Source organism: Agelaius tricolor, unplaced genomic scaffold (assembly GCF_023055355.1).
Source record: "Agelaius tricolor isolate 1412-34295 unplaced genomic scaffold, bAgeTri1.0.p SCAF_16, whole genome shotgun sequence".
NCBI classification, from domain to species: Eukaryota; Metazoa; Chordata; class Aves; order Passeriformes; family Icteridae; genus Agelaius; species Agelaius tricolor.
In genome coordinates this window covers 3,014,156-3,033,045 of record NW_027269276.1, presented here as the reverse complement: position 1 = coordinate 3,033,045, position 18,890 = coordinate 3,014,156, and the positions used below count along the sequence as shown (strand labels likewise).

General features: G+C 43.8%; 1 protein-coding gene across 3 annotated transcripts in view; it reads left to right on the top strand.

Annotated features, from left to right (window-relative positions):
* Window positions 1–18,890, top strand: part of LRRK1 (leucine rich repeat kinase 1) — a 73,380-nt gene that overhangs the window by 12,686 nt on the left and 41,804 nt on the right. For 2 of the 3 annotated variants that reach the window (XM_071441230.1, XM_071441231.1), the window contains 8 exons: window positions 6,549–6,712; window positions 7,611–7,782; window positions 10,069–10,248; window positions 10,860–11,008; window positions 15,668–15,894; window positions 16,365–16,492; window positions 16,631–16,794; window positions 17,496–17,633. In XM_071441230.1, the coding sequence (XP_071297331.1) occupies window positions 6,549–6,712; window positions 7,611–7,782; window positions 10,069–10,248; window positions 10,860–11,008; window positions 15,668–15,894; window positions 16,365–16,492; window positions 16,631–16,794; window positions 17,496–17,633 (1,322 nt within the window). Of the gene's footprint in view, window positions 1–1,634; window positions 1,808–6,548; window positions 6,713–7,610; window positions 7,783–10,068; window positions 10,249–10,859; window positions 11,009–15,667; window positions 15,895–16,364; window positions 16,493–16,630; window positions 16,795–17,495; window positions 17,634–18,890 lie in introns of those variants that run through there. The other variant, XM_071441232.1, reaches the window with a different exon arrangement.

The window sequence follows — 18,890 nt, the reverse complement described above, 5'->3', positions numbered from 1 at the left end:
CTAGCAAATGCTTTTTTTCCTTGCAGGTTAAAAGTGTTATAAATAGAAAATTTGCAATGATTCTGGTGATAATTGTTCACTTTACACAACTGTACCTAAAATTGTCAGCGTGCCCTGGGTGCTTGCTGGAAAATGTTCAGTGCAGATCAGCACGATGTGTGTGTGGTGCTGGCATGTAAACAACTTCAAAATACTTCCACAATCTGCAGGAATAGTGAAAAAGATCCCTTCAGCACTGGATTTTTGCCTTTGAAGCATTCCTCTGTGTTTCATATCTGGTTTCTTTTGGGGTTTTAAGTCTCCTTTTGGGGCAGTGAGCATTGATTGTGAGCTCTGTTGTAGATGTGGGTGGCTTTTGTGCTCAGCACATCATCTTTTCCAGTGCCTTTGGCAGGCAGAGCTCAGTGCAGAGCTTAGTGCAGAGCCACTCCTTAATTAGCTGAAATAATGGATATTTGGGGGAAATGGAACCACAGGAAATAGGCAGAAAAAAGTGTGTGGAGGGCTCCCACTGTCCTGAGAAGCTGGCACATCCCACTTGTTGTGGGAAATATTAATTAGGGTCAGAGGGGGCATGACCCAGTTCTGGCACAGGCTCTCCAGTGGGGATTTGGCACTTCCCAGATAAACCACCTTGTTCTCAGTGTCTTCTCACAAGGGCATTTATTGGTAGTTCTGGCCATTTTTCAATCCTGACAGAAACATTTTAAAGCAGAATTGGTTGAACCACATATATTTCACCTAAATCTGAGAAAAGGCAAAGCAGATCACTGGCTTCTTGCTGCAGGATGGTTTTGAGACTGCTTCTGGCAATATGGGCAGGTGGGGGAGCACCTTGGTCTGTGGCTTTATCTTCTAAGAAATGAATGAACAAAATCTTTTAACTATTTTTTTAAAAAATGAAACCTTGAAGTGTCGGCTAGATAGAGAAGGAACCCAAAAGATACCTTTGCTTCATAAAGCATTTTTACCCACTAGGGTTGACTGAAAAATTTATTTCTTTATTTTTTATTGAAGAGCCCAGTGTTTTCTTCCTTGTTTGGGATGGGATTTTTCAGTATCTCAAAAATTTCCAGAGGACTGAAAAATTTTTCTTACCCATCTAATAGGAAAGTGCAATGTAGGGCAGATCCATCGTCCTTTGAAATCACTGGAGGTTTCCTGTTGGCTGCTGCTCAGTTTGATAGCCTGAAGTTTTCCAAAGCAGCACAGGAGGCATGAATCTGTTGCAGAGACTCAGAAATAACATGGCTTTCCATTAATTTTGCAAACAAGCTGGGCAGAGCTTTTGTGGGGTAGTATTGAAAAACATTCAGTGACACCGGTGAGTTTCGGAATGTTTGGAGGTGCTGGCTTTAAATATTCCGCACATCTTCACCCTCATCCCTGTCCCGTTCTTTAGCTGTGCAGTGGCAGCACTCAGAAGTCAAAATGGCAAAAGATTAAGCTGGTGAGGGTTAGCTGCAGCCATCTGGTGCTGTTGGGGAATTAATGTGTGAGCTCAGCCTCCCTGCCCACCCCCATCCCCACATCCTCTGCACCAGAGGCTTGGATTTCGCCGTAATGGGACAGGGAGATGAAAATATCTGTCAGGGCTAAACTGTGGTAGTTAATTCAGACAAAGGAGCAGCCAGCCAGCCATTCCATCCAGTGGCCACTGCAGGAGCTGCTGGTGCTGGAGCAGAGGTGGGTGGTTATCAGTCCCAGGAATTAACAGCTGAGTTGGGCATCGCTGGGGGGATGCTGTGTTAAAGCATCAGCTTGATTTGCTCCCGGCTCTGGAAATACCTGCACACATTATGACAAGGTCAGTAGCAGTTTTCAAGTTCTGTTATTGTTGTAATTCTGTTTTTGCAGGAGGTTAGCTTCCTGATTTATCCTGGGTTAAAGCATCTCATTTATATTTTCCTCTGCTAAATAAAAATATCCTACCTAGTTGCCAAAGATCTGCTGGTTACGGAAGGGCCTAATGTGGCATTTACAAACTCTTGTGAGTTTATGTGTCAGAGATGCAGTGATTTGTGCCATTAAGAAATAATCATCTGTGCATTGTGCTGCTTTGTTATGCAGCTCTTTGCTGATTCACAGCACTGACCTGCAAACCCTCCCCTTTTACTAATGGCATGCTGTCAGTTTAGGAATTTTAGAGGGGTTTTTTTCACCTGCTGTTATAAGGCCTGTGACAGGGTCTAACGACACATGACCCTAAAATTCTCGTGGTACTCTTTATTACTAAAAAGGCTTATTTTTATTTGGTTTTTCTGAGCTGGGCCAGCAGTCTGTTGCACTTTAAAAGTGATACCTTGTGCCCTTTTAATGGCAATAAAATAACATTGCTTCTTTATTGATAACCTCTGGTTTCATTGGGATATTTTGTAAAAGAAAATTAGTCTTGCCCTTAGCTTTTATAAAGGGCTGTTACGGCAAAGCCACACTTAAAAGGTATTTCCAAAGCATAAATCATTGAAATCAAGAGAGAAATAATTCCAAATTTAGTTGTTTTTGTACAAGCTGTTAAATGGTGTGAGGAATAGATGATGGATGCATTTTTGGTGTCAGCAGATGCCTCCCCTTTTCCCCTCACAAACAGCCCTGGGTTTGCTTACAGCTTTTTTAGTAGAAAGCAAGAAAAGAAAAGAAGCTGTGGATTTATGGAGAGGTTAAACAAATATGATGCAGAGATGCAGAGACTGCATATTAAAGAGTAAACTCCATGGCTTTATTTTCATAGATGTTCAAAGGTGTTAGAGAAAAAAAAAAACCCACAGGTTCCTCAGTTCAAATAGGCTTCATTTATCTGCTTTTTGGTGCTGCTTTGGGGCAGTGCTCTCAGAGGAACCTGTGCCAGCACAGGAACTGCCCAGATCTGTGTGCAGTAAAGCAGAAACTCAAAAAGATGGCACTGGGTGTGTAAAGTTTCTGGAGTTTCTTGGACAGTACAGGAATATCCAAGAAGTCCTGCTGGGATGTCATCCCTTGCACACAGAATGTGCATTGTGCAGGAACCAGACCCTGTTGTGCAGCGTGCACGAGCTGGTTCCTAAATCCATAAAATCCAAGAATGAACAGCCCTTTGCTACATCTGGGCTCAAATGCTCAGCGTGTTGCACAATCGAGTCCAAAAGCAGAGGTTCAGTGTTATTGAGCTCCAGTGTTGCTCTCCTGTCTCACTGCTCAGGGCTGGGTGTGACTGAGGTGACTCTCACAGGAGAGCCATGAGGAGCTCAGGCAAGGAGCAGGAGACATGTGAGGTTAAAAGCAGAGCAGAATTTCTTGGATTTCCGCCCAGATTTCTGCTAAAAATGGCTGGTGCATGTATTGGCAAAACGTTATTCCCAGCCCACACGAATGTCACTGCTGATGATAGGTCAGTCATGCATCTTGTGGAAATAAACCAGTCTCTAGTCAGTAAAATGTAGTTTTCCTCATTTATTTTCCCCCCACTGGTGAGTATAAATGAAGCTTATAGAACATGCTGCTTCTTAATTTGCCCTAGTATTTCAGAAACCAATATATCATTTACTAAGTCACCAGGAAGTCTTCTGTGAACTGGATAATTTTGTTGCTGAGATGTTAACTTTGCTCTGCTTTAACTTTGGATGGTGTTTGTGCTTTTTGGAAATTTGGAATGGATAGCCAACCTTTTCTCCTTTAAGCTCTGAAAGCTCTACTAAAATCTGACACCACCATGTGAGTACAGCTGTTGCAAGCTTTTTTACCTGTATCTCACCAGTTTTGCAATTTTTAGGCTTTCAATTGATAGTCACAAGGACTGTTTCTTGCTGGAGACCTTTTCCCTCAGGCCTAAGGCAGGAGGTCAATTTACCCTGCAGAATGGAATCATAGAAGGAAGTTTTGGTGTAAGAAATTTGAGACCGGTAGCATTATCTTGCTGCCAGGAATATTTAATATAAAAATATTGGTTTCCAACAGTAGAATTGCCCAAATTTCTTACACTCAGTGAAACCCTTATTGAATTCTACTTGATGAATTGAGATATTCAAAACTGAGCAGTCTTTATTTGGTCAACAAAAGTTTCCCTAAAACAAGACTGAAATTGAGTTTAAGGACTAAAATGAATATACTGAAGATTGTTCTGGGAATAAGCTCCATAGAACCAGGTGTGACCTTCCAGTTCCTGGAGATCCCAGAATTCTACACCTAACTCATGGCCAGCCCGTGTTCTTCCAGTGCTGGTGGCACCAGGGGTTGTGACTGAGCCATTGCACCACAAAGGATTTCAGAAATTGTAGGGGGGCCAGAAATGTAAGGGGAAGCCCAACACATTGGCTGAGTTGTTTTGTGAAGTAGTCATTTGGCAAAACACAGAAGTGCTCTTGAGTTAGGGTCAAGCAGGCAGAGTTCCTCCTTCCCACAGCCCTGTGACCTTTCTTGTGCTGGTTGGAGTGGGGCAGCTCCAGCAGGAGAGGTGGAAAATGCTCCTTTTGAACTTCTTTTATTCCCAGTTCTGTGTGTGGGAAGGTGGCTGGAGACCCCTCTGCTTGAAGGGAATGTGACACCAGGATGCGATGAATCTCTGATTGTGAGATTCTTGTACCTCCACCCTCCCAGGCCACGATTTAAAATCATTGAGAGATGGTCCTGCTCAATTCTTTGGCAGAAAGGGTGTGCTTTTACATCTGGAGTGGCTGCAGATGTGGGCCTTGAGTGACAGTCCCCAAAATCAGGATTGAGGCTGGAATTGAGTAAAATTTGTCCCTCCTTTCTGCAATTTGTAGGAAGCAGATTGAAGTTGCCCTGCTCTGTCAGCCCTAGTCTGCAGGGCTCCTTGAGCAGGAAGCTGAGGAGCTTTCCAGCTGTTTTGTATCTCTGATGTGAGGCATTTTTCCCTCCAAGGGGAATTCCAGAGCTTCTCTCTAGGTTCAGGATTTCATCACAGGGTGCCAAGAGGGGAGGCTGCTTGTTCCAGTAACTGCAGTGTTTGCTTGGATCTGTACTTCTTGAATTTTCTTAGTCCAGTTCTAAGTTGTTTTGACTGGAGAGCTATTTTGCTCTGAAGTTCTCCTTTCTATCATCCTTTAAACATACTTGCCTAAGAATATTTTTTTTCCTATCTTTGGTGTCCGTGAAAATGAAAATTAAATTATATGTTATATTTTTAGTGATCCCTTGTAGGTGTGCAGTCTGCTTTAGAAGAGTGAACCAAGTGCAGGAAGAATTTCTTGTCTCATGTACTCCTTAAAATTACAGAATTATGGAAGCACTACTCCCATTAATGTGAACTCTGAGATGCTGTTTATTGTGCTGTAATTTAATCCCACTTTCATGGGCCTTGATTTCTGCTCCTTATCCTTCACAGGTTCTGCATCATCTGGGAAAGGTTATTGGTGAGGGCACACTTTTAATGGCACCAAGCTCTGGAGCCATCTCTGATGTCTGAGTGATTTGAGCTTTGTTTAAATAATTGATGAGAAGTGTTAGTCAGAACCTACTGGTGATTCAGGCTGCATTATTCAAAGATATTTACTGACAGTTATAGATTGCTCCAAATTTACTTCTCTTTCCAGGCTGCATCAAACTAGGCCCTGCGTGACATATATGTCTATTTTAAAAAGAAATAAATCCTTGTTAATACATGTGAAGAACTGTGGGCTTAAGTGCTGTATTTAACCAGTTGTAAATAAGCAAAAATAATTAATGAAGTTTTAGCAGGAAAAAGCATTTTGTTTTCAAGTGGAAAATGCTTTTTTCCTCTGTCTTGGTTGTTGTTCAGGAGTAGACCTGAAAACATCTTGTATTTCAGTGACTTTAATGCAGCTTTCCCTGTACTGGTAGCTGGGGAATGGTTGGGTGTGAGACTTCCTGCCTGCCTCATTAGCCACCCACCAAAGCATCTTCTCTAATGGCTGCAGCTTTTAATCTCTGACACTTAAAAGCTCTTCTGGCTCCCAGCACCATTTAGGAAAAGAAAGTCTGGTCTAGGAGATTCTCCAGAATTGATTAAGGTGACACTGGGCATCTTGCAAAATCTCCTTTTACCTTTTTTTTTTTCTTTTTCCAGAGTAAATATTTCCAATTTCTTGTATTTCACACTTGTAGAAGTGCCTAAAATTCTGGTTGAAAATGCTGGAGGACAGTGGGATTTTATCAGGCTGTTGTCAGGAGTGAAGTGTGACTGAAGCAATGCCAGTAATACCAATTTGCCTTTCAGATTCCTGCCTTTGTCACAATTCCTGCAGGTGCCAGTCCCATGCAATTCCTTCTCTTCCCTGGTTCCTCAGCAGGAGGAGGAGTGTGCCAGGCAGATGAAAGGTTCATGTGTGTGAGCTTCCACATCTTCCTTTGGAAACCACCTCTGGAAACCATTGGGGAACTCTGTCCCTCTCAGTTTCATGTCCCTTTGGGAGGAACTTTAACATTTTATCACTTTCTTTTATCAGGCTCTTTTTCTTTTTAATTGCGTGCAGTAAATAATTCCACTGAAAATCACCAACTTCTTTTATTCCCAGGATTCACTGACATTGCAGCTGTGCATGGGTAATGAGCAGGTACTTGTCCCTGACTTCTCTTTGCTGTTTTCCCTACAGGAACTGTGGACATGGGTGGCAAACAGTCCACAAGTGGCGACGTCTCCGTCACCCAGACCCCTGTGACAGAAAGCATCCAGGATGCCTACAAAGCTGGGGACACCAGCAAGGCCCAAGAGTTGATTAGGTTGTCCTGTGAAGAGACTGCACTACAAGTGGAAAAGGTTGGGTTGGGTTACTGCTCTCTCTCAGGTTTTATTGGCAAAGATGCCAAAATTTCAAGATGCTGCTGTCTTCTGTTGTTTTTTCATGGAGAGAATCCGTTTGGATGTGTGGGTCCCAGGCGTGGCTGGTTGTGTGGGGCTCTGCAGGAACATGCTCAGTGACACAAGTTTGCCCTTGAAAACACAGATCAGGAAGATGAGGCAGGCCACAGGGAGCAGTGTCTGTAGGAACACAGGCTGTGTGAGGAGGGGTGCTGCTGCTGTGGTCACCAAAACAGGGAAATGCATTTTTCCCTATAAAAAGGAAGCAGAAAATGTATTCCCTCATCAGTGCAAAGATGGTTAATGGCCCCCTGGGAAGATTTTGCTGCCTGTGTGTGGAGTTTTATCACAAACTCTGTGCCAGCTTCTGCACTGCTCTGCCTTCAGAGCCCTCCTTTTGAGCCTGCCCTTTGCACAGAGCTGATGTGTTTTGGGAGGCTCCCTGCATGTCAAGTCCAGTCACAGTGGCCATCTCCAAAAACAGGTAATACTGCATTTTGCAGCTGAGCTGTGCAAATGCTTTTTCTGTTGGTCCATGAAAAATGGGTTTATATTCACTGTTCTGTGCCTCAGGCACTAATGTAAAAAAACATACAAAAAAACTAAAATACAAACCCCAACAAATTATGTGAAAAACCATACAAAAAACTAAAATACAAACCCCAACAAATTAACATAATAAATTTATCAACAATGATTACAATGGCCACTAGTGTTTATGACATTTCCAATTAACCACAGTGACAGTGGACTTGCCTTGGCATGGGCACAAAGAAGCCCATACAGCCCTAGAAATGCTCTTTCTCTGCCTGCTGCCTTTAACAGAGAGCTTCTTCTGCTGTGTTTCCTTCACCAGTGTCAGCTTTTAGGCATTGCAGCAGCATATGGGGACCTGCAGGCAGTGAGGTACCTGCTGAAGGAGGCGTTGGTGGTGTTACCAACAGAGCCCAACGATGACAATGCAGCGGTGGTGGCGGCGTATTTTGGGCACAAGGACATCGTGAAAGAGCTGCTGGATTCCCTGCGTGGTAAGGCCTGGCCTGACCCTGCCTCCCCTCGAGTTTTTCAGGAGCTGTGTGCTACAGCTCCAGGCAGGCATTTGGGGTTTTTGGCATTCCTTGGAAAGGGAGGGGTTTAGTCATGGGAAAGTGTGTGCAGGATCAGATCTCTGCTGTGCTTGAAGGAAACTTCCCCCCTGGGGTAGAGAAACACTGACATAAAAATATTCTGTGTTTGCAGACTGGAAGTGGAGGAAGATGCCATTGAGACAGTTCATTCCTGTCAGGCCTCACAGCTGGGTAACATCCCAGACCCTACAGGGAGATTAGGGGATTCTCAGGATGCAGCATCATCCCACTGCTGATCCAACAGTCTCAGTGGTGCTGGCAGAGTGGCCTGACTGGTCAGGGACACTTTGGGTGCACAGCTGACACCCACTCTGTTCTCTGCTTGACATTTTGGTTTGACTTTCAGGGGAATTCCTTCTTTAGAATAATAATTACATTTTACTTAAATTTTATTATAGTAGTTATTTTGGAGCAGAGACAATTTTTTGACTCAGACACTGCTGCTCCTAAGGCAGCAGTGGGGGCAGGGGGCAGAACTCTGACTCAGGACCAGGAGCTGTGTTTGGGTCCCTGTTGCTCTCTCAGTGTTCTGTGAGCTTGCCAGCTGCTTCTCCCTGGGACCTTCCATGCATTTGGGGTCCAGAGGTCCTGCAGAACATCTGGGGCAAATCCTTGACCTCAGACACTGCAGTAACACAAGAGCTAAGCTGGCTTCTGCAATATTTAACCTGAATATGGCTCTAACTCCTCACTGGGACTAAATAGTTGCCAATGGCCTCACTGAGAACAGGAATAACCTGTTGGGAAACCTGCTTATTTGGTGTCCTATTGGAGCACTGGTAAGCAAAATAAATGTTCCAGTTTGGGGGATGCAATTAAATGTAATATTTCCTTCAGCCAGAAAGGAAGCTGAGTAACCTAGTAGAAAAATTAAATTATATTAATATCATGCACTGAGTAATGAAAAGTGACTTAAGTAGTTTCTGGAAACTTAGCTCAGTTTAGAAGTGACCAAATTCCCTCCAACTCTTGCTGCAGGGGAGTCAGGGGAGGAGCTCTGTACAAACAGCAGCTTTCAGAAATTTTTGTGCAGGACCTTCCAGCTGTCTTTTTTGGGAAGTTACAGAGAAACCAATCACAGGGCTTAGGTATAAATTGCCTAAATTTGCAATTTGGCTGTTGCACTGCAGTGATTCTCCCTGGAAGAGTGAGAACTACTTGTGGCTTACAGCTTAAGTGGAGCCCATTTTTTGTAGCAGGAGGGTGAGGGATTTAGTGGAGTTGTTAAGAATGCAAAGAGAGATGTAATTTCCACATGGATAAGCTGCAAAAAGCCTTGACATGTAAAACTTGGGCTTGTGGATGTTCCTGTAAGTGTTTCAGAGAGGATGTGAATTTGTAAAGGATATGGAGGTATTACAGGGAATCAGGGGAGATTTGGGGACTGCTTATTGTTAGCAGAAATAATTCTGTCCTGGGCATTTAGTTGCATGTCCAGAATTAGGCACAGCTAGAGAAAAGTGGTGTTCTACAGGAAAACGTTATTTCTGAAAAAAAAAAAACAAAAGGCAGTTTGAGAACGACTAAAACATCAGCAAATTCATGCAAAAATCAGAAAATAGTCTTTTGGTTTTTAGCCTTAAATGACATTTGTCTGACTTTACTATGAATTAATAGTAAAGAGTTGACCTGAAATGAAATATTTGAAGGCAAAATGAAAGGTTTTGTGGGAGACTTCATGTTGCAGCAAAAACAAGCTAAAACAATTCCTTTTTTGTTGACTGAAGCATTTTGTTTTTGTTTTATTCATCCAATAACATGAAAACTTACCTGGTTTTCCCCATTCTTTGTATCCCCTCTCATGATCTTGGAAGAAGTGGCCAATCTTGGGTGTTTGGATCTAATGTCTGTTTGGATCTGGATGCAAAGACAGTCCTGATCATCCCTGTTTGGGGTCAGATGTTTATTTATCTGCTGGTGTTTTAGCAGAATGTTGCTGCCTTATGAATGCTTATGTCAAGGACAGACAAAAAGTTTCACCCATTAGCTGGGTGGGTAAAGAAGAACAGTTAAGCAAAGCTGAAAACTCTGTGCCTGACCAGCTTAGGACTCTTCTCTGACACACTTTTGCAGTGCAAGCTGTTTCTTTTGTCCTCAGGAGCTTCACCCTGTCCCAAACCGTGGGCATTCCTCACACGTCACAGCCCGGTGGCACCAACTAAGTCACATTTTGTGTGTTTTTGGTAGGTCCCAATACTTACCAGCAGCTCCTGAACTGGATGCTGGCCATAGCCTGCCAGCAGGGCCATTTGGACATTGTCAAGCTCCTGATCCGTGCCTACAGTGCTGACCCAGAGAGCTGTGCAGTCAGGAGGAACGAGTTCCCCGTCCTCATCCGCCTGCCCCTCTACGCTGCTATAAAGGCAGGTGTGTGTTTGCATGCTTCACATTCTGCCCCCTTTCCTGCCAGCTCTTCAAAGAATGGGCTGAGCTGTTCACACACAGGATGGTATCCATGCCTTGTCTGCAGTTGCATTTCCAGCAGGATGAATTAAAGTAAAATTGGCTCTGAATCTGTCAACTCAGCCAAATTGGAGTCAGGGCCTTGGGAAGTTAGATTGCTGTAAATACTGAGAGGCTGAACTTTCCTCTATAAACTCCTAGGGAAAAGACCCTTAAAAACCAGAATCCTTGCAAGTAAAAGCATTATTGTTATGGACACTCTGGCACACATGCTTGATTTAGGCTGAATAATTTGCACTTCAAAGCACAGCTGTGTGCGTAGTTTAATAAGATGGGAAAAGAAGAGAAAAAAGAAAGAGCTTGGGCCAGCACTTTTACACAGTGTCTTTGCTGTCTCAGTTTGACCAAACTGAGTCCTGCCACTGGAGGAAACAGCCTTTACACAGTTCAGTTTCCTTTTTGCACACCCCCACATTTTTTTTTCAGAAGTGGTTATTTCCCAGGATTTCTGTTCAGCTCCCTGCTGGTTCATTTACCTGAGGTGAAGGGAGCAAACAATCTGCTTTTCTCCCAAGGGAACGAAGATGTAGCTGTGTTTTTGTTGAGGAATGGAGCTTTCTTTTGTTCCTACATCCTGATGGACAGCCCTGAATCCAGCAAACACCTTCTGAGGAAGTATTTCATTGAGACAACCCCACTACCAGGTAGTGCTCCAGCAAAAACAGTAAGTAACCATTTATCTGCCTGAGGAGATGTTGTTTTGAAGGGGCATCATGTTAATGGTTGATAATTGTCTTTGCATGCCATGCAGCTGCTGATTCTTCTCCTCAACTAAGAGCCTTGTGGTTTGCTGCCCTTTCAGAAAGTTGTGCAAGTGGCTTTGGTGCTGAATTACAGGGTGTGAAACATCAAGGCTTTGAATGGCATCACTGTGCAGGGCACAGCCACAGCTTCTGTGGGGCAGTTTAAACACCATTATGTGAGCCAGGGTGTGCTGGGGGCAGGAAACACCAACTTTGGGCTCAAAGCCTTCCAGAGAAGAAACTGGGATGCTTCTAGCACAGATTCCCTCTGTGCCCCCAGGGTCATCACAACCTTTATGTTCCTGTTGTGCCTCCTGCTTGCACGGTGATGGCACCAGCTCTGTGGTGTCCCTGAGGGTTGGCATGGCACAGAGCTGAGCATGGGAACCCTTCTGTGTCAGGCAGTGCAGGTAAAAATGGACTTGGGTGGCTTTTTGTTAACAAGGAGCATGAGCAAAGCAATAATATCTTCCCTACTTCAGATTCTCAGCAGTAAAAAAGTGTCTCACACTGGTATTGTTATTACTTTATCAGGGAGCACACAGTATTTTGTATTATTTATACTGTTCTCCAGCAATTTATTACCAGGCATTTTGAATTTTTTCCCCTCAATATGTAGTTTAACCCACACTGAATAGGAGCATCAGATCCCTGAGCTTTCAGTGCTTACAGTTTTCATCAGGTCACAAAAATTTGGCAGTGAAAAGATGTCCCTCACCAATCCAGTTGAGTATCTGTCTGCTCAGCTTGTAGCATTGCAGGCTGTTGGTTCTGTTTTGGTGTTAAATAAAAATAAGGAGAGAGCTTTTAGTAGCTTTACAAACTTCTCCATTCTCTGTTTTTCTGCCAGAATCCTCTCACTGTTCCTGTTAATAGCCTGGGTGTTAGACCACATAAGTGAGCTTGACTCCTTTAGGTTCAATCAGTAGATTTAGAGCCCTTTTGTGCTACTCTTAATTTTGTTGACAGATAATCAAAAGGAGTCTGAATTCTAGATGTGGAGAAGAGTTGATAAAATGTCTTTAAGAAGAAAAAAAATAAATCCAACTGGATAATTCAGCTTGAATAAGCTTGGAATAAATGTTTGAATCACAGGGAAGAGGTCTGTTTTCTATGAGAATTTGCTGGCAATATTTAACTTAGCTGCTGTAAAAATGACTCAGCTTTGCTGTTGTCACACCCTGAGCAAAGAAGAGAGCAGTCTTCAGATATCAGCTAATTGCCAGAAGGGCCTGGTTGAAAAAGAAAGAAAAAGAAAAAAAAAAAAAAACAGAGAAAAAAACACAGAATCTTGACCTTGATTGTCTTAGTAGCTGTTTATTTTTAATATGTTTGCTTATTTAATGCTTTCTCTTTGAATTCATTTTGGCAGACTGGGACAGACTGGGGAGTATCTGTCCTAGTTTGTCTGCAGAGCTCAGATCTTTGGGAAGTGACACTCACACACCCTGATAACTTTGGTAACTTTTTAAAACACAACTTTGTGGCAGCTGCAGACAAACTGCCTCGGTGCTTTCTTCTTGTCTCAGAGGGCTCATCCTGAGATGGATTTTGCACTGGGAGGAAGCAAAACTGGGCTGTGTGGAGACTGTGTGTGGCAGCCAGCTGGATGTCACAGAGTTCTCCCCTTGGACAGCAAGGGCAAATCAAGCACTGATCATTTCAGAGAGAGCCCAGAACTTCAGAAGGGTTTGTCCCTCTGTGCTATCTCTGAGTGGAACCACTCGAGCACAGCTGAGCTCCAATGGATTTCACAGCAGTGACTGCAGAGCTATGCACAAAATGTGCCTGAGAGCTGCTTTTGGCTGCCACACCTTCCAGACAGCCCTTGCACCCAGCACAGCTGCCCTTTCTCAGGCAACACCAGTTACATCTCATTTTTCTAATATCTGTTTCTCCTTTCTGTGTTCTTTCCTGGCATAAATTTATACCCACAGCAAACCACAGCTTTGCTAAAGAGGGGAAGTGGTCCATTTTTACAGGAACAGGTAACAAGTGCCAAAGAGAGCCTTTGCAATGAAGTGGCCAGGCACAGATTCCAGACTTCAATAGATGAAGCCAGCAGGGAGATAAATGTAACTTTCCAATGTGTGCTGTGTGAGATATATTTAATTTTTCCATTACGGGCCAGAGAAGAGCTTTGTCTGCTGTATCTTCCCTAGGAAATATTTTACCAATACTTTTATATTCAAGCATACAAATGTATGTGTGTGTGTGGGATCCTCCTCTCATTTCTTTATCCTGGTAATCTCACTTACATCACCAGAGCCCTGCAGCAGTCCCACACAAGATTCAGAGCAGAGCTGTTGATGGAGGGAGCAGATCCCTGTCCTCAGATTATCCCATCTACAGCAGGAGTGAGGTTCTGGAGCACGTCACGTCTTTTAGGAGAAAAGCACAACAGCCTCTCTTAATCTCCTTACCAGACAGCCTCAGATTTAAGTAAATATTTTTCATATTTATAGTTGATCCTTTGCCCAAGAGCAGCGGGGTTTTTTGCTCCTGCACAATTTCCAGTCCTTTGCTTCAGTGCATCCCCTAACATTGCTGCAGTAGATTTCAATTTAGTCTTCAGGGCTTGTATTGGGAAATTGTTCCTTTGGCAGGAGAGGGGAGTCTGCAGAGGTTTTCCTTGGCCTTCTGAGGAGCAGTGAGCTGCCTGCAGTCAGCCCTGAGCTAACATCCTCTGAACTCTGTCCCTGGTTTAGCACAGAGTTCGCCACCAGCCCCAAACTGAGAAGGGTTGGGCTGACTCTGTTGGCATCACAGACCTTTGGCATCAGAGAACCAGCTTTTCTGGGAAAACAGTGCAGATGAAGAAGTATGAGTTGGGAGTAAATCCCCTCTTTGTGGCACTGCTGTCGGGATTTCTTTCACTTAAATAACATTTTCACTGCAGAGTCCTGAGCCAACCAAACCCCTAAGGTAACTCCACTGATACCAGGTTAGTGGTACCTGCTGAATTTGGTCCCCTGTCTCTAAATCAGATAGAGGGGTTTGGCTGGTCCTCCAGTTTGCAGAGACACTGTCAGTCCTTGTCTCTGCGTGGGAAGGAGGGCACTGATTGCTGGGATTCAAAAACTGCCTTGGATACAGGACACCAACCCACAGCACTGATAGCAGGTGCTGGATTTCACAATCTTGTCTGTGGTTTGAGAAGTCATTATCTGCATTCTACAGGTATCTCCTTATCACATTAACTACCCTGAGGCCATGCCTCTGCATTTTTGAGGGGAATGATACACAGCAATCTAAATGCAAAGTAGAGATGGTTTATCAGTCTGCAGCACAGACACAAGGTCCTGCTTGCTGCCCCTAAAAGAAGGCTGTAAGGTTTATTATTACTGCACTGTTTGGTGTACTCAAGGACAAGTACATTTTTCCTAAGCCAAGGGATTTGTGGTACGTGTTACCGGTGAGAGAAAAGTTCAGAAAACTGCATACTGAATTTAAAACCAGAGTTTCTAAGCAGGAAGCTGTTAAATATGCAGAATGGGAAATCTGGCAGTAAAGCAGGGTGTGTTTGGTGTGAGAGTGGAAGCTTTGCAAGGCAGCTCCCATTGGGTGCTGTGCACTTTGCAGTAGCAGTGGAGACTCTGCTTAATTTGATTTCTTGTTGCTGCTGGCTTGCTGTGTTTTACAGGGGTGCCTTGTGGCATGGCAGTGGATGTAGCTTTGAACAAACAGCTGGAGCTCCCTGCCTTGGTTTCCCCAGGGGCACAATGGGCATAATATTTCCATTCATATTTGCAGGGCTGTCCTGAGGCATCACGAGTGAAGGTTTGAAAAGCACAGTGTCTACACTAAGTACAACTACTGTCAGTATCTAAAATGTGTATCTGTTTGTACTTATCCTTTGTTCCATTCTCCAAAACATTTGAACTGTCAGATCTACATGATCAGTCCTGAGTCTCAGATAAGCATTTGAGATAAGCACTCTCCTTTGTTTCCCTTTTCTTTCTCTCCTTTTCCCAAACACATTCCTTTTAATTCTTAATTTGGGGTTAAAGTCCAAAGAGCTAAATACTGAGCATTGGAAAGCAAATGAAATTTGCTGTCGGGTTCTTGCTGCCTCCTGGTGGAGAATTAACAATCATTCCATTGAGGCTGGTTTTGGGATGAGTTATGTCAAAAACAACAAGCTTATGAAAACATTTTGGGAGTATAATTTTTAAAATGTGCGTTTCAGGACAAGGTTTGGAATGCATTGAGGTGATCTTGAAAATGAAGCCTTGGGTTGTTTCCTTGCATTGATGAAAACTATGTGTTCACACTTTCTTCTGTCCATGCTGGACCCTGAATAATATGAACTGGTGAAGAGGTGCAGGTCCCCTGCTTGAGCTTGTTCATGGTCTTTGGAGTGAAATCCTGGAGCAGATACAGCAGGGGCTGCTGATATCCAGGCATGATATTCATGATTTCATCTCTGAGTCAGTTTAATTCCTAGAAGCAGATTGGAAAGTGAGCAAAATGTTTATGGCCTGTGCTCTGCTCTGCCAGATTCCCAGTGGTGTAGCACAGGCTGAGACCAACTGGGATTCCACTGATGTGGTTTTCTCTTCTCTCTCTGACACATGCAGGCTTTGTGTGTGAACTGGTCAAACCTCAAACTGCCCTGGGTGGATCTAGACTGGCTGATCGATATCTCCTGTCAGATAACTGAGCTGGATCTCTCTGCCAACTGCCTGGTGTCCCTCCCCTCCGTGATCCCATGGGGGCTGATCAACCTGAGGAAGCTCAGCCTGGCTGACAACCAGCTGACAGAGTTACCCAGTGTGCAGTCCTCTGATGAGATCATTTGTACAAGGTGTGTGTGCTCCCCACAAAGCTGAGCCTGCAGGGAGAGCAGCTCAAACTGGGCTGAAGGGAGACTGTAAGGGGAGAGCACATTGCAGGAGCTTCTTGGTCTTTGCCCCTCTGCATTCTCAGGGTTTCCAAATTTGTTGTCAGGACAGTTGTGGGAACTTTTATTGCTGTGCTGTCTCATGTTGCCTCTGCTTTTCTCCAGCTCTGGTGAGCCCCATTCCTCTAAGCTGGCTCAGAGTGACATTTACTGGCTGAGACCAATTATTTGAATTGCTGTCTATCCAGAGCACCTCTCCCTGCTCCCTGGAAGGGTTAATTTTCTAATTAGGGTTTTATGCTTTGCCTTGTGAGGCACACTTCAGCTGCTTTCATTCAGAACTGAAACTGTCCTGGTAAAACAGATGTTTGTGGCAACAGGAGGCTTTGCTAGTGTTTCACTGATGCCTGACTGAGATTGTTCTGTACTCACAGGTTACTCGAGGTTGATGTATCCAGCAACAGGCTCTCCACTCTCCCTACTGGATTCCTACATCTTAAAAACCTTAAAAAACTCATTGCTTCCAAAAACTCTCTGGAGAAGTTGTTTGACGAGGAAAACAGTACGTACAGTCCAGTGCTGGGCTTGTATTTCAAGGCTGGGCTCTAGGGAAGAACCCCTAAATGTTAAAATAATGGCTTAAATGGCTTTAAAAAGCTCTCATGCTTATACCAAGGCCACAATGTTTCATGTTTTCCAGCAACTAATTGGATTGGTTTAAGGAAGCTGCAGGAGCTTGACGTCTCTGACAACAGGTTGGTGGAACTTCCAACGGTTTTTCTATACTGCTTCAAGTCCCTAAACATACTGAATGTTTCCAGAAATCAGCTGAAAGTGTTTCCAGACCCCTGGGCCTGCCCCCTGGTAAGTTGAACTGCTCTGACAAAGTCAGAGGTTGAAAAAACTGTTGAAACAATGCAAAAAAAAAATTGACTGTAATGCTTAAAAAGCTGTCAGATGCTTAAAAGGCTGTTCTGTAGGAGTGTCCTTGCCAAATTTGGTTTATGGGTTTTATATCCAGTCTTTCTGGGGTTCCACCCTGTTCTCACTATGTTGATGGCATTGGTGGTAAAGTTTTAGAAATGAGTCTTACATGGATGTGTTCATTTTCTCTGTGGTTCCTCTGTGCAGAAGTATTGTTAGGATCATTTTACAAAACACCCAACTTTCACCAGGGGTAACTTTGCCCAAACCCATGGCAAACTAGGACATCTGTATCCACACCCATCACTGTGACTTCATTCCTCATTTTTACAGGGACAGCAGGGGAACAATATCCTTTGGGGAAGTGTTTGTTTATGGTTGAAAAGCAAATGGGGGTGGGTGATTTTCACAATAATTTTTGGAATACTTTTTGCCCACCAGGGAATTTGACCAGCAGTTGAGTGGATCTCCTTAGCAAACCCTATGTGCCTGCATGGCCAATAATTTATCTAGATCAAGGTATCTAAAGAGACCACCTAGAATTAATTTATTAAAGCTTTTGACACGTGACAGCTGATCTACCACATTATTTAAAGAGATGATTACTGCTCTGTAAGTGTGGGGCTTTTTATGTTTTCCAGAAATGTTGTAAAGCCTCTAGAAATGCACTGGAATTCCTACCTGATGCATTGACTGTGTTCTGGAAAAATCACCTGAGAGAAGTGGATTTTTCTGAGAATTCACTGAAAGAAGTTCCAACAGGACTCTTCCAGCTTGAGGTAAGTGTCATTTCTTCCTAGTTCTCACATTATTTTTCCTAACTCTGACTCAGACCTCAGACTGGCTGCCTGGGCAAGGTCGGAGCCCTCGTGCTGGTTTGAGCTGGTGCAGTTGCACAGAGCCCCTGAGCAGGCTGTCACCCCCTGAATCAGCACATTCAGGCCCTCACCCAGTGAGATGTATCTAGTTTCTGACACAGGTCTTCTGAGAACTCTCTGGATGTCTGTGGTTTGCAGAATTTGGGAGCACAGTTTGGAAGACAAGCCCTGCATTGTAGCTCCAAGCTCCAGCCATTGAAATATTGATGTAATCAAGTACACTCACAAAGAGTTGTGCTTTTTCTTGAAAAAAAGAGTTGTGTAATTAGGAGTTAGTCTTTCTGTGATGAAAATAGCATGTTTGAATGCCCTAAACAGTGCTGCCTGGGACCTCTATAATCTTAAAGGTTGTAGATTAAATAATTCTTTCCTGTGGACACCACAGATCCATGGGTTTATGTCAAAATTCTTCAGAATTTCTGCTTTCATATGGTGTTGACATGAAACCAAGCAGAACTTGGGGTTTCCTCCAAGCTTCCCTGCAAGATTGTGAAACTCAGAGAAAAACAGAGAAACAGAGGTGAATCTGGGCAGAAGTTCCATGCTTTTCCCTGCTGGCCTCTTGGGGAAAGATGCAGAAGTGATGGTTCATTTCCATGTCCTGTCCTGATCTCAGGATGTGCTGCAAAGGTGATTTTTCCTCCTGCTGGAACAAGAGGGTTGAATTCCCTCAGTTCTTTCCAGTCATCCCAGCACATTTGGCTTTGCTCTCTGGTGGCTGTTTGTTTCCAGTTGGCATTTCTCCTGAAGCAGAACGAATCCTATGGACTATTGTCTCCAAAACTTGGTTTTTCTGAATGCATTGAGAGCCATCTCAGGGGGTGGGAGCCAGCATGGCAGATATTAAACACTAGATGGTGCTTCCAGGGCACAGTTCTTAGGTGCTGCTGCTCAGAGGGTGCAAAGGGAGAGACCTCAGCACAAACTTTGCTGATGTTTTCAAAGTCAGTGAGCCTTGGCTGCCCTAATTAGTGTCAGCTCTTATCTGTATCTCTTCAGCATTTTATTCATATAAGAAATAAATATAAAATATTTTCAGTGCCCTGAGGGCCAGAGTGTGGTGAGCAAATAGAAGGTAAAACCCCATGCCTGGAGGAGCCCTGGCTTGGGCTATTCCTTGATTGTAGAGTTGGTGTGGGTGAACAGGGCTGTGCTCAT